Here is a 15,856-nt window from a genome sequence, read left to right on the forward strand (position 1 = left end):
TCTGTGCATTGCAGTGCAGTCAGTCAAACTCATTAGCTTCCAAATTTCTGAGCGGTGACCTCAAGCTTCAGCAAACATGAGCTCCTGTACGAGTCATGCAACACACTGTGGGATGAAACTCGTCTCTATTGATTCATAAACAACCACAACAAGTGCATCTGAATGTGTAGAAAGACACAGACACACACCCACAGCAGCATCAAAGAATCCTTTTCATGGCATCTAGGAAAAGATTCTCCATAGCAGAAGATCTTCTCATTTTCCATCAAACATAACACCTTAATTTTTCAGTTTTCTGGATAATACAAGTGCGTCTGCTTCCTAAATGAATCCAAACACAAGGGCCAACGTAGCTCTTAGATTATAGGCCAGCTTCATTATGTCTGCTGAGCCACTAAACTCCTTTATACGGAACATGAATTTGATGAAACATTACAGTTCATGCACAATGTAAAAGATTAAACGATCATCCATATAAACGTGTCATACAGTATGTAGGTCACTTTTACTTAAGTAAAATAAATAATCCTGGGATATGGAGTAGATTTATATTAATCAGCTTTTATAGTGGGGGGAAAGGCATGTGGTTGTGAGTATTAAAAAAAATGAACCACAGTCAGATCATATGGTGAAAGGTAAAGAAAAAGTAAGACTTATAATAACACAGTATTGGGGAAAAATATCCGTTTTATAACAATGTGACTTCAGTAATTCTAACAGCATTTCATGGCATATAATTAATATATAAAAAATATTTGTAATATTTTGCCATGAGAACCACTTCAATATCACAGCTGGCAAGAAAAGAAGCTTGGTTCGATTTCTTAATATTAGAGCAGGTGTAATCAGTCAATTAATATATGATCTGATTGTCAAAACCTAACTAAGCTGATTAACTATTAATGATCGATCATGAATAAAAGCGCCGATTAATCGAGCATTAAAGCAATACGAGGCGCAGTGGAGTTGTTTTTTTTTCATAAACTAATGATATTGTTTTGAATAAAGCTATAGTCTGCCTGTCAAATAAATGTAATCGGTGCGAAGTCCACGCTTTGCATCGGGACAATAAGTATAAGTTAAATCAAGCATGTACCAAATAAATACGTCTGAGGCAAATGTAGCGTACCCTACAGCAGCGCTTGTTACACTTTCAGTGTCAAACGTGAAATTTCAGAAATTAATCAGCGTTGTTGTAACTTTTATATTCCTATTATGTAATCAGTCCAGGCAAGCACACACATAAGGACACGAACCCACTTACTCTGTCTCTTTCTCTCTCTCTCACACACACACACACACACACACACACACACACACACACACACACACACACACACACGGCGTCTTTTTTCACCGTCTATTTTATTTTCTATTGATCACTCACCGGTCTTCCCCTCCTCTTTCTCGGACCTCATGTCCTTCTCGGCACAGGCTATGCTCGGCTCCACTGTCAGCCTCGGTGTGAGCTCTCATAGCAGATTTAAAAAAAAAATTAAAACGCACACCTATGCGTCCCGGCAAGGGCACACACAGACCATTCAAACCTCACATACAAACACACACACGCACACTGAGCTGCCGGTCCGGCCGCTCCCAGCTCTGCTTTCTGTGGCTCCACCCAAACAGGTTACCAGGAAGTCATCCCCTGAGAGAAACTCGCCTTCTTTCCTGCCTCCTTTCTTGCCAAACGAGCCTCTTTCACTGTGTACCTGCGTAAGGAGGTGTCCACGGGCAACTAGGACAACTTTCACTCACGCCCACTACCGCTTTTCATTCTTTCCCCCCTCCTACACACGTGTGGGAGGGTGGAGGGGGCGGGGAATACAAACTGCACCAAGGCCCTCAGGTAATGAGCCAGGTGAGTCAGTGGAGTTCTCACCCCACCTGATGGCCGAGAGCACGGCGAAGCGTGTGCTTTTACACTCCACCAGCTGAACGCTGGAGGATACACCCCTCTGTGAAAGCTATGCACTCTCTGTGGGCCTCTACATGAGTGTACAGTGCTCACTTCCTGGATGTGAATTTGTGTTTTGGCCAGAGAGAGGAAAACAAATCCCCCCCCCCCAACACATCCAAATAAACTTCAGTATAAAACGCTTTAAAAAGGAGAAAAAGGACCACAACAGTGGCGAATTGCTTCAAACTAAACCACCTTACCTCTACACAGTGAGATTAGAATATTAGCATGAGCAATGCACCTTATCATTAACCCTCCGGGGATGGGGTTGGTCTTTGCCCAGTGCTGAGTAAGGACAGACTGTGTCATGTTAGATAGGAACTGGGATGTGTTTGAACAGATTAACAGTAAATAAGGCGAAGGCTGGTCCGGTTTTCTTCTCAAGTCTCTTCAGGCTTGAAACCCAAAGGCAGGTACAGTGAGGTGATTTGAAGAAAAGAGACAGAGCTGTACCTGAATTAATTCAGCCTACAGGGCCCACTTAGATAGAAACCTATGATGGATTTTTTTTTTTTTTAAGTTTATGAGCACCCGAGCAACATAACTAGCATACTAAAGTGTAAGCATAATATATTTTTGTGTGTAGGAGTGTTTGTATGTCACAGAAACTTCAGTTAAATCTCTTGCATGTAAAGATGTGACAGCAGTTCAGAGCAGCCGCGCCATTTGTCCCAGCTGTCAGAGGTTGATGCTTAGCTTTTTAACTCCGTCCAAAGATCAAATGTGGTCTAACCAGATACTTGTCACATGAGGCAATGGATCTGTCAATCACGTACTGACACCTCAAGGATTACTGCCAGGCTCATTTTCTCTGTCCGATCACAGCTCAGAATAAAGATTGCAACAGTAACTCTTCATTGGCAGTTATTGTAAGACATCAAAAACAAGGGAATGCTTTGGGTTTAGGGTAAGGCCTGTATCATAAATTCTCCTAGATTTGGTTTAAGTGAACTTTTAAATGATTCAATCTAATAATAATGGAATTATATTAAATTAGATTAATATTTGAACCGTTCTATATCTGCCTGTGTTTTCTTTGCCTTTATATAAATGCATACTTTTTTTTAGTCGAATCTAAAGTCATGGTGCAGCTACACCAAATTTTATTCACAGTATTGCTTTTATTCTGACACCTCTTCAGTCTGAAATTTTCCACTCCTCTGTGCCCTTATTCTTCAGCTTAACTCCCTGTATCACTATGTCATTCATTTGCTTTGCTCACATTAAAGCAAGAAGAAATCCTAAAAGCCTTCTTTTTCTACCCTCCACTCTCCTCTGCTGTATTGCTCTCCCTTCTCTCAGCAGTGAACAGTTGACCTGTCAGTCTGCATTATCAGCACTGGGGAGTGCTGATAGAGAGTTAGGATGAAGTGGGATTAAAATATTAGCTTGCCTACAGAGAGTACAGGCTGTATCAAAAAAGGAGGAAAGGAAGAAAACTCAAAACAACAATAGGCAGTGGGAGAAGCAGGAGAATGAGTGGCCGAGGTCACTAGAGCCGCCGCTCATTGTCGATGGAAATGACATCAGACGTGTCGAACAGCAACCGAGCATGTTCTTCCAGCTTCAAGGGTTTAGACTAGAAGAAAAGACCGGAATTACAATTACAGTGCAGACTTTCTGGTTTGAGAACAAGCGGGGACAATAGCAGTCATTAGAATGAGAAACACTAACGGACACAAGCAACAATGGACATACAATCAATTGACCTCATGATCGATACCTTTTGTGCCACGGATACACACTGGTCACTTTGACTGCTGCACTTCAGAAACTGACACAGGCTATTATCCTGAGCTACACACGCCTCTTACACTGACAGCAGTGATCGTCGGAGGTAAGTGGCTGTGCAGCCCTGCAACAATTGCATGCTGCATTGTAACTCTAGTGCAATAAACATCAATATAGTTCCATTCAGATTAAGACGGTTTGCAGAGTGAAATGTTTTTCTCTGAGAATCAATCAAGTCTCCCAGTTTGGTGTCAGCACTTCTGTGCCTTGCATTGGGAAACAAAACACGTTATTTAGCTGCGATAAATCAAAGGCTGCAATGGATGGTAAAGCCCTCGTGGTCAGGCACCAAGTGCTGTTATCTGATTGTTCTCACTCCTTTAGCCTGTGCAGCCTTTTGCTCAGCTTTAACCCCCCATCGCCCCCACAAGTCAAGCTGACAGCTCTGTGTCTGTCTTCACCATGCTCACTTCCTGCTGTCACCAAGGCAACATCTTGTATTTTGGAGCGACGCAGTACCTTTGCCTAGCGAGCAGTCTGGTGTGCCAAAGTCCATCAGGCTGGATATTTCTGTTGGGTAGCACATGTCTGTCACCACTGTCTTCTGCCTGTGACGCATGGATGGATCTGTAGGAGAAAGAGACGAAGTTAGATTTTACTGAAATGGATCAATCAAATTAAAAGAGCTGTATGGATCTTGTTCTGGAGAGAGCACACACACACAGAGCAGAGCAGGCATCAAAGCACAAAGGTTAGGAGCTGGGTTCAAGGTGGGTTGCAAAGTGGCTTGCCAAACACATGTGAGCATTTTAAAGAAACTCAAATACCACCTCCTATATGAAATTTGATATTGGATGATTATAGTACTTTACCATGCAGCTGCTAAGAGTTTGCTGTTATCATCCCATCTGTTGGGATTGTGAGTTAAGCTCAGCTTTTGGACATTTTCATTTTTCACATGCAAAACTTTATCCTACACACTTAAGCACATTTACACCAACAGCCAATCTACAAATAACAATTAACCTAACATGCATGTCATTGTTCTGTGGGAGGAAGCCTGCAGGAAACCTACACAGTCAGAGCAGAACAAATTCCATAGAAAAAAGGCCCAGAGATTAGGAAATTTAAACCCTTTCTTGATGTGGGATGTCAGAGCTAACCAATGCACCTCCGTGCCGCCCATGGCGTTTTTAGTCAGCAAAACTCTCTGCTGTAAATGTTGTTCTCATACTAAGAATATATGTAACGCTGTGTGACTGCCTGTTAAATCAGGGAATCCATTCTGACGTCTGAATTTTACACATGTAAAAAATATGAGTCTCTCTCTTACAGATCACTGCAGTTGTGATCCACAAAGCAATTACACCACAGAATGAGTATCAGTAATGATGCATGGTTGTTGAATTAATACTAAAATCCCCTCCCCCCCGCCTATCTAAGTAAGGCCAGAAGACACTGTGCCTGTGCAATGATCTTTTGTGCTCCATACATTGATAAAAGGTTAATGGAACTGCTCAAGGAGGACTCCTGTGAATTGCAGTGAAAGAGACCCATCTGCTCATCATTCCTCCCCTTTTCAAAGAAAAATGGTTTGAGGGAGCACATGTTTGTTTTTAAATCATCAAGATTCTCCAGTTCACTGCCTTTCTCCCAGCTTCTTCAGTTTTTTCTGGTGTCTAAAGCATGAAATGCCATAGAAAATGACAATGATTATGGGAGTCAGCAATATCCTCACTGTACCAGGGAGTGATTAAGTAGAGCATGATTTCCTTCCAAAGTGGGCTTATGATCCCACAGTCGGTTTAATATCTTTAAACCTGCTTACCTTATGCATTCTATGGGGCTATGAATATAAGTTCTCCTCAGAGATACAGAGATATAGGTATCGCTGTGCAACATACAAATGCATTTTCTTAATTACTATATTTTCCTTCAGTACTGCAATAACTGTCTACCCTCAGGTGCCTTCTACGGTAGAACCACGTGCACATCCAATCTTCTTCAATAATGCTCTCACTCTTTCCCCCCTAATCTGCATATTTTGACAGTTTTAATTTCACAACCCTATGGTATTTATCTGCATTACCGACCTTCCCCTCCCTTCTCCCCCTCCTCCATCCCCCTGACCTGTCAACAACAGTTTAGGTGTTGTTAAGCTGACCTTTTCTTTGATTTTTAATATGGGGATTGGAGAGCAGGCAGGCTCATGCTCGACCGCTCTTACCACAAACATTAATGAGAGAGATAGATAGAGGGAAAAGATGAAGCTGCTGGCGATGAGACAAATACATAATCTATTCCCATACTTATTTAAGGGTGTTGGCTCGCTGTACTCTTTAAAAAAGATGTCAATACCTCTGCTGGAGCCATAGTATCTCCCTAATTTATTATCAATAACTGTTACACAGTATTTAAATATCTGCCTTCTCCTTGTGCATGTTTCATTTTTTGGATATTTGTTTTGGTACTTTATTATATTTTCTGAGCTTTTTACTGATTTAAGTGGCCTCCCATTCCATAGGGGCTTTGGTTAGGTACAGTTCATTGTAATTCAAGGGAACACACCCTGTCATGGCCCAAATGAGCACCACAGAGAGCGATTATCAAATCACTTCATTTCCGCTTGGCTGGACCTCAGCTGTGAGAGGTTAAAGGCTATGGAAATTAAAGGGTCCAGCTGCGCAGGTGCACCTGTAACCTGGCTGCCCAAGCCGAGGCCACAAGGGACAGTTTGTGCTGCTCTTTGTGATCTCGGCCAATTATGTCTTATAAAGTTAATGTTTTTGTCACTCTCATCTTTCAGTTAAATGCGATGATACCATCTTGTCATTAGGCCTGCTGTTACTATTGAAAAGGTAGAGTATTTTAATAACATTTAAACTAAAGAAAAACGTGTTTTTGTTGCTTCAAAACCTGTGAGAAAGAGAGAGTACTGCTTTGTTGTTGTTTGTTATTTTTGGACTGGGAGCTAAGCTTCTCTCTCTGGTTGACCACCAGTCCACTCTAGAATTAGAGTCAGCACTCTACTGAAGTTACACGTAGTCTCCAAACTTCACAAATCAACAAGAATAGGACTGTTCAAAGTGCACATATTGGGTTGCTGTCAAAGGAAGAGCACAGGCTGTGCTTATGACGTGACTTCCAGGACCTTGAAAATGAAGCAGCTAAGTGGAATTTATCCATTCATTCACTACTTATGTAGATCAGGGTTGCAAGGGAAATGGAGCCTGTCCCAGCTGCAAGAGGCAAGGCACTCCCTGGACAGGTCACCAGTCTGTCGCAGGGCTAGCACGGAGAGGGAGAGAGAGAGAGAAAGACAACCATTGGCACTCAAATTCACACCTATGGGCTAATTTAGAATCACCAACACCAGCCCACACTCCCACTTCTTCTTCTACTGTGAGGCAACAGTCCTGACCACCATGTTGGCAAAAAGATTCAATATTAATCACTATTTTCTCTTTATTATTGTAGGGCCTTTACCTTACAATATAAAGTGCCTTGAGGGGGCTGCTGTAGTGATTTGGTGCTAAATAAATAAAATTCAGTTCAATTATTAAATGCATTTTTCAGAAATGTGGTCTTTCCTTCCTGTGACACGACAAACAGATGTCACACAAAACAGCTGTGTAGTGGGACATAGGTTTGTAAGACATTAAGAGCATTTTCACTATAGACGCTATAGCTACTGATAATCCAGTCTGACAACTGTTTTGCTCCCAACTGACAGAGTGAGCCACCACTTTTGACAGAATGATCTATGTGTTTTTAAAACACTTTTATTCCTGTGGCAGTTTGCTGTTGCAAAAGAGGTTTAAATTGTGAGATTGAGGATAGTAGAGATGCATTTTTAAGAAGCCAGTTTTTCATAAATGTGTTTTTCCGGTGATGCATGGGGGCTGATGAAAGCTGAGTGACAGCACAGCATTACACAAATGTGCTTCAAAAAACATTTTGATTGGTTATATGCAAACAACGTCTCTTTCTACTGAGATGAATTGTTAAGGACACGCCTACAGGTACTGAAGCACTATTACAAACTAAAGCCTATATATATATATATATATTAAATGCAAATTGTTTTCTTTTATGCATTATTTACCTTCAAATAGAAAGCATCCACAAAGCAGACCCATAATACTCCAGCAGAAAATTTGCATTTTTATTTCCTATTAAGTCAAAAGTTATATTGAATTCTTTAAAAATGAAAGAGCCTTCTTTGCAGCAGGGGAAGCACAGCATTACAATGGACTCGGGAACAGCTAATTATTAATGAGAATATGAGGAGGTGAGTTTGAGAGTCAGAGGAGCTATTCAAACATCTGACCCAACTTTCCCTCTTAGTGAACACTCAGCTTTTGGAGCCATAATGGCATTAACAGTACATGATAGAAAGAGTCGACGCTCAGCAGGAGCCAGCGTAGGTACTGAAGCAGAAAGAGAAGACAACTACCATCAGTTTCGAGACAGCCCACCTTCAGCTAACCTTTAATTATTCTGGCAGTCATTCGATCATGTGGCAGATGCATTTATTCCTGTATCAATCAGTGCACCGGAAAGGAAATAAGAGCTATTAGCATGCTACTGTGGAATACCAACACCCTAAAATACTGTCCTGCTGAGTTCAGACACACAGATCCTTTTTTATTATTGCCAGTGACTGACACAAACATGTACGGGCACCACTTGCAGTAATTTGTAATGAGCGGAAACACAAGCTGTTGATTGTGTGCAAAGTGGGGCAGAGTTTAAGAGGTGAGTGACTGATCAGTCGCTCATAGAGAACAGAAGCTCATTGTAATGTTTACTGTTTTCACACATTCTCCCTGAAAGGCTTTATGGTCTTTGTTAAGGCAGATGAGTTGCAATCTTAAACAGAGGTTGTCGTGCAGTTTAAATTACAATAATTCAGCACCACTTTATACATAGTGAGGGGATTTTGTTGTTTTCAGCAGCTCATTTGTACTCTGCACATGTACTCTACTCTTTATAAAAAGAAAGTACTATGGAGATCCTTTTTATGTTAAGTAAAGTTAGAGGAGAACAAAAATATACAGGAGATATGAGATTACATGTTTTATGTGCAAAATGAATCAGTAATACAACATACAAGTACTGACAATAAGAGCAAAATGAACTATAGTATTTGCCCCCGTGCTAATTTCTTATTTTATTCACACTTGTCACATTTGAAAGGATATCCAAACCTACATAACCCGATGTGAAAATGTGAAAATCCCCCCTAAACCTCATAGCATGTTGTGCCGCTCTTGGCACCAAAAATTGTAATCAGTGTTTGTGAGAAATGGCAATGAGTCTTTCTCATAAGAGAGGAGGAATTTTGGCTCCCTCTTCTTTGTAGAATTGTTCTTATTCAGCCACATTAAAGGGTTTTTCAGCATGATCAGCCTGTTTAAGGTCACACCAAAGCATCTCAATCTGATTTGACTTAGACCCACCAAAATCTTAATTTTCTTTTCTTCTTTTAGCCATTCAGTGGTGAACTTGTAATGCTGCATAACCCAAGTGAGTTTCAGCTTTGTAACCCTTTCAAAACTGATAGATAGACTTTGTTTCTCTGCTATTTTTTGTGTCGTTCTGTTGCTTTTTGGACATTTTAGCCTGCTTCACTTTGTCAGACAGGTTCTGTTTAAGTGATTCAGCAGGACTGACAGTAATCAGGCGTGGGTGTGGCTAGAAAAATTAAACCCAGCTTTCCAAAAAAATGTGCTTAATCTCATTTAATTCATGATTTCACAAGGTGACAGGTACTTTTTCACATAGGGCCAAGTAGGTTTGGGTAGATATTTCCCCCTAATTTTGTATGTACTTCGTGATCTGAAATATTTAACTGTGACAAAAATGCTGTTTTCTATAGATGTGGTGACAATATTTTTATCAATAACATATTTTGGCCACAATAATTTAGCAAGAATCTGATATAGAATCTGTAACACAATGTGAAGAACCTCGAGCAGTATTTAAATGAAAATTCACCACCACGCAGACTTTGAATACATTAGCAAAGCTGAATGAAATGAAGCCTTTTGGATTTCTAACCTCTGGCGTCGTACCGAGCCAGAAAAACCCCGCCTGGTTACATAAGACAACGGGATTGAAGTCGGTTGAGATATTTAGTGTTTGAATATTTCACAAGGGAGACTGCTCATCCCTGACCTCAGTGCTCACGGGTCCCTACTGGTATTATCAGGCACAGACACACAGAGTGCTTCCAAATCCCAGTGTACAGAACACTGAAGTGACACTCCCACAGTACCGTGCACCTCCACTGTTAGGTATCATTAACAGCCTCTGACACAGATAGCAGTGAGAAATTGAAAATAAATCACTTTTATGATGGAACCAAATGAAATAAGGAAATGACTGAAAAAATACTTGAAAAAACAAAACAAAACAAAACAGGAGAAGAGTGAAGAGTTCATAAACTCAGGCTGTAAACATGTCAAATAGTTATATGACAACACTGAAATTCTTCCAGGAAAAGTTGACTTAGTATTCAACGCAGTCGTCGCCTTATAAGAAAAGCAACTGAAAGATTTCTCCGGGGATTAAAACTGAAACTGCATGCTATATACTGAAGGTTGAGCTGTCACATCTCTATTATACAACCCCAACATGTAGCCAAACCACTGAAGCAAAATGCCATTCCTCTAATGTTTTTTTCTTTGCCCGGAGCTGAAAACTTACTGTCTATTAATCTGTGTTTATAATAATCCGTGACACAGTGAATCAATACTCCTGGCACTCAAATAACAGAGGCCTGAAAGGCTGCTCCAAGGCTGCTGTGATCCATAGCCTCTGGATGCTGTCTGTGAGTTGCCATTAAGCCTGCAACAGCAGCCTGCCCTTAGGAAACATGGGCGAAAAAGCCCCTTCAGGGACACATCAATTACATCAATGAGGAGAAATTGCCTGGGGAAGATGAGCGTCCAGGGTTACCGGTGTTATGAGCGGTGTTGCTCATCTTAGACGTCTGCAGGTTTGTTGCGTTTTGCTCACTCTAATGATGTCTGTGTGCAAGGACAGAGTCAAGAAAGGTGTGCTGTCTCCAAAATTTCGGAAACCCTTTTCACTAACATTGAACTGGAACTCCAAAATTTTCAGCGCAGGGATTGACAGGGAGATTTATTCCACAATATAACACGCAAATGTTTCCATACCATTGAGAAATTGTTGCTACCCCTTTAATATCTCAGCATGTAGCAGCCCATTGTGGCTAATGCTGCACATCATTGCAGTTTTATAGCGGTTGTACATTTTTGCATCATTGTGATAAAGTTTAATGATCTGTTGGTTACAGTATTTAAATCACCGTAGCAGATAAAACATCTGAACATTTCCATCTGCTTATTTTATCTAGTATATGAGACTGTAAAAAAATACAGCCACTTTTCTCTGAAGTAGTGAACAAATGATTCGTAATCCATATTTGATATCTTAAAAAAGGAATCTCTCTTAGGATAAGAAAAAGAGACGTTCATCTATTTCCCAAAAAAGTACCTGCAACCAGAAAAACCCTCTGAAATCATAAATCCTTTTCTGAGCCTTTTCCCCTCTCCGACTGTATTTTGTAGGGTTGTTTACTCTAATTTCCTGTAGTCCTAACAAGTCATTGCCGTTAAAATAAGAACTGTGTGCACTCCACAATGAGGGCTTAAGCAGAGTCGACAAAGACATATGAATGAGCGTCTTTTGAATTACTAATTCAGTACCAAATGCCACACCTGCTCACAACAATATCAGCATTTCAGTGCTCAACCCTGTGATTAAAATGAGCTGTGCTGTTATGTCGAAACCAAAACAGCTGAAGGGCTCAGGAGAACGGAAAGTACCTCAGTTCATTATTCATGACAGTACCATCAGGAAAACAAGGTTATGGGATGATACCTAACCTTGGAGTCACTATGGGATGATTTACAGTAGTTGTGCATCATCCAGCAGTAACGCTGGCTGATGAATAATCACAGCGGAGCTGACCTGCCAAACTGGAATAGCAGGAGACTAGAGCTTAATGACAAGCAGTGACAAAAAAGAAATAAATAAATAAATCCCATCATCCTTTATGATAGCTATAGATGAAGGCATAGGATGGATAGATGACGGTCCATCAAACATTTGTAATAATATTGCAGTATTATTGTGGTGCAGCCAGTGAAAAATGAGGAATTCATTATGGTGTAGATAATGAAAGTGATGTGAACCCATAAACACTCAGTAGAATAGTATTTAATCCAAGACAGACAGAAGAGGAGGATCCAGCGCTTAAGGTTCAGTTGGATTAGTCAGGATCTGACATGGGTCTATCCTCTGCGACCACAAACAAGAACAAACTCTAAATTCCAGGGTTTTTCCCCACAGTACAGCTGAATAATTGAGATGAATTCTCATCTAAATAAAAACATCAATACCCTTTGGACACAACAGACGAATGGAAGAACACAATGACACATGCAAGAGTTTCCTTTCATGCAAACATGCTCAAAATCAAATGTGAGCTTGTGCACACACACACACTGTATGGCTCATCTGACTCTTTGGGCCACAGCTGGCCACTGCAGGGCATCATCCGCCCTGCCATAACCCAAAGGCTTTGCCGGACTAGGAAAGCTAGATGAGGACGGATTTAAAGTGAAGATTAAGCAGGAAAATCTGCCTGGAAGAAATCCAACGCTGACACAACTAAAAAAAAAAAAAAATTCCTCCAATTCCTTGTGCCAATGCCTTCTGATCGCGGCAGCTGGCCAGGATTGGCTTGGGAACATTTGGAAAATATGAGACTTATTTTACTTCCCTCTCCCCATATGTAATCTTGCCACATTACCTATCCCAGCTCCTACAGGAATAAGAAAGAAGACAGAAAGGCTACCATCAAAATATTCATATTTTTTTAAGTAAACAGGTTATTTTTCTACACTGGTCATTCCAACCAAAAGCTAAACTATCACAACCTCTGCTTGTAAGTTATAGATGAGTTTGTGAGAAAAAATGAAAACCAAAATGAACAAATGAATCAAAAAGATGACAAAGGTGACAGATTGACGGGCTTTGCTGCAAGACCAGAGCATCTTCTGCAGAGGAAACCACTGCAGCTCTTCGGTCTGTTCAGTCTGAATAATACAACACAGTAGCATGGCGCTTGGAGGCTGTGTTTGGTGTGAAACACAGAGATTTTGTATTAGAGTTGCTACAGTATAATAGCTCTAGTAGTATGTGATGCATAGTACTGACCAAAAGAAGCAGAGGCTAAAGTTGTGAATAATACAACTGAGACTGCAATGTTCACTGGGCCCAGACAAGCTGAGTACTGATGCAAACATGGAGATCACCCACAGTGAAACAGAGCACTGTAGCCAACCAGTCAATGAAGAAAGACCGCAAAGAGAATTGAATATATCCTCCAATATACAACAACTCAGCTAACCCCAGTTTAAACCAAGCAACTGCAGCTATGCTGGGGCAAAAATAAAAGTCATATCTGATGGCAGCATGTTTTATTGATTTAAAAATGTTTTTTTATTGTGATGCGACATATCTTGCTCTTGTTATAAACAAAGCTTGCCTGCTACAGTTGCCATGCCTGTCTATTATAGTTGCTAATTGCACGAGAAAAGCGCAGAGAACACAAACCACGCTGTGCTCCTGGCACCAAGCATAATATGAAAAAAGCCACAAGTGGCTTTTTTTGCTATCTTGGAACCAACAACAAAGTCTAGAGCTATTAGTCAAACTGTGCTCTCTTGCTGTAATGATCCTCAAATCGGCAAGCACACAATGATTCTGGGAACCTGACAGATGAGAAAAACAAGCATTTATGACAACGACATTTACCAGCAGGTCTTTTGTCTTTGGGTCTTTTTGGGGGATAGAAGTTATTGTAGATTCTCAACACTCTTGAGATAAATATGTGGTATTAAATTGATTTAATTTCCCTTTACTTAAAGGAAATTTTACAAATCTGTCTTGCAGGGATACACGGGTGCCCATTTGGAGACCAAAAAAGGTATTGTTTGCTGTAATCATTTCTCTTGCTAAATATTAAGATAGCACCCAAAACTTTATCTGAAGCAAACTCAAGGCTGTATCAGTTTTTAAAAACCATGCTGATATCCTCGGAGGTCAAAATGTTTTTGTATAAAATATCCTCTTTGTGCCTTTCTCTATAGTAGTGAAAGAACTATAACAAACATGCACTTACAGGTACACCTCGCTAGTACTGGGTTGGTCCCCTTTTTACCTTGGTGTAGATTCATAAAGGTGCTCAAAAAATTCCTCAGAGATTTTGACCCTTATTGACATGATAGCATCACACAAATGCTGCAGCTTTGTCTGCTACTGCTACACATCCGTGATGTGAATCTTTCATTTCACCACATCCCAAAGGTGCTCTGCTGGATTGAAATTTGGTGGACGTGGAGAAGGTTTTTTTTAAACATGGTGGTTAATTGTGCTGGGAGCAGCAATCAGAAGACGTCTACACTGTTATCATAAAGGGATGGATATGTTCCTGAAAACACTCAGCTAGGCTGTGGTGTTTAAAGGCTGCTCAGTTGGTACTGTAGCCCAAAGTGTGCCAGAAATAATATAAATTATCCCCCTCAACATTACACCACCACCGCTACCAACAGCCTACAAGGCTAAATCACCTTTCTTCCCCATTCTGATGTTTGGTTTGAGCTTCAGCAGGTCCTCTTGGTCAGGTCTACATGCCTAAATGCAAAGATTTGCTTCCATGTGACTGGCTAATTAGACATTTGTATTAATGAGCAGCTGAATGTGAATCCCTGAGAATCGGGCTGATGAGCGTATGGTCTGCTTTTTTAAAAACAGACCCAAAAAACTGTAAGTAGTATCCTAGAAGAAACTTAAATGATTAATACGGGAGCCCTTCACATTAATTCATTTGAACCATACTGATATATAAAAAAGGGACGCATGAGTGTGAGAAACAGAAATAGAAAAGTCACTCTATTATTGTTGGTGGATGAAATACTGCATATTATACAGCATTACATCCCTCTGGTGTGGTGATGGATTACACAGTGCACTGGCGAGTTTTACTGTAATGGTGAAACATTCAGCAAATGAAAAATGACCCAGTAAGCTATCCACACCATGACTTCTACTCACAGCTAGTGTTACAATGGATGCTAAAGTCTTTAAGGTCATTGCCTTCTTCTCGCAGTGCCTTACAGTTCAATAAGAGCCTGAATCAGCTTTTTGCTCAGCAGTATGCAGCGCTCAGAATGAGTAATGTCTCAGCACAGGCCCAATCTAAAGAAGGGAGCTGACCACTTTCTTACGTCCTTTCCTACAACATCAAAGAACAGCAAAGAGTTCCTGTATAGCAAAGTATCCACACTCTATCCTCTCCTCTCTGTCAGTGCTGCAGCCCCCATGAGACTATAATTAGCCGAATGGCAGTAGAAGAGCTAATTAGCATCCCAGCTAAGTTTTACAACTTAACCACAAAGCTTCAAGCACAAGTCACACACACACCACAAACCGGGTGTCTCTTCCTGGCACAGTGCATGTCGACCAATTACTGAAGATTTCCATACCTGCAGCTACAGTGTAAACACTTGGTAATTAATAAAGGTGACCTCCACAGTCAGGGTTGTAGAGATTTTTTTTTTTAATGAAATAATGTTCTCCTTTTCTGTGTAAACATATTCTGTTTCAGGTAGTTAAATAAGTCAGACATCTTCCTTTTATGAAAGTACCTTATGTTCAAAAATATTTTGTGGAACACAAAATGAAAATACGCTTGGTTACTTTTACAATTATTTCTGATAACAGCCGAAGGCTGAATATCAGACGTTAATGATCAGTGAGGGAGGAAATTTCACTGAAATCTGTTTTGTGTTTTACGTCACTCTATTTACTTAAATATAACTCATGAGCAGTCAGTTATGTGACATTTAACTGCACTTCAGATTTCTTTTTGTGTCCTTATCTGTACTTCGGCTAATGAACAACTACATTTTCAAGAAATCATAGTGATAAATGACACAGGTTGATGACATTCCTCTGATCCCATTTTTTTAAATATCTGTATTGTAGCATCACAAATCACCACAGGTTATTTGCACAAGTTGACATGCCTCATAACACCACGTCAGTCATGTGGAAAAAGAAAGCTCC

The 15,856-nt window shown here is 40.5% G+C and overlaps 1 protein-coding gene across 9 annotated transcripts in view; it reads right to left on the bottom strand.

Annotated features, from left to right (window-relative positions):
• kaznb (kazrin, periplakin interacting protein b) overlaps positions 1 to 15,856 on the bottom strand; it is a 145,342-nt gene that overhangs the window by 31,911 nt on the left and 97,575 nt on the right. For 8 of the 9 annotated variants that reach the window (XR_003220117.1, XR_003220116.1, XR_003220118.1 and 5 more), the window contains exon 5: positions 4,211 to 4,318. Coding sequence is in view for 6 of the 9 variants with exons in the window: in XM_019359251.2 (XP_019214796.2) it covers positions 4,211 to 4,318 (108 nt within the window). In the remaining 3 variants the exon portion in view is untranslated. Of the gene's footprint in view, positions 1 to 1,387; positions 1,754 to 4,210; positions 4,319 to 15,856 lie in introns of those variants that run through there. The other variant, XM_013273267.3, reaches the window with a different exon arrangement.

Source organism: Oreochromis niloticus, linkage group LG5 (genome assembly GCF_001858045.2).
Source record: "Oreochromis niloticus isolate F11D_XX linkage group LG5, O_niloticus_UMD_NMBU, whole genome shotgun sequence".
NCBI lineage: Eukaryota > Metazoa > Chordata > Actinopteri > Cichliformes > Cichlidae > Oreochromis > Oreochromis niloticus.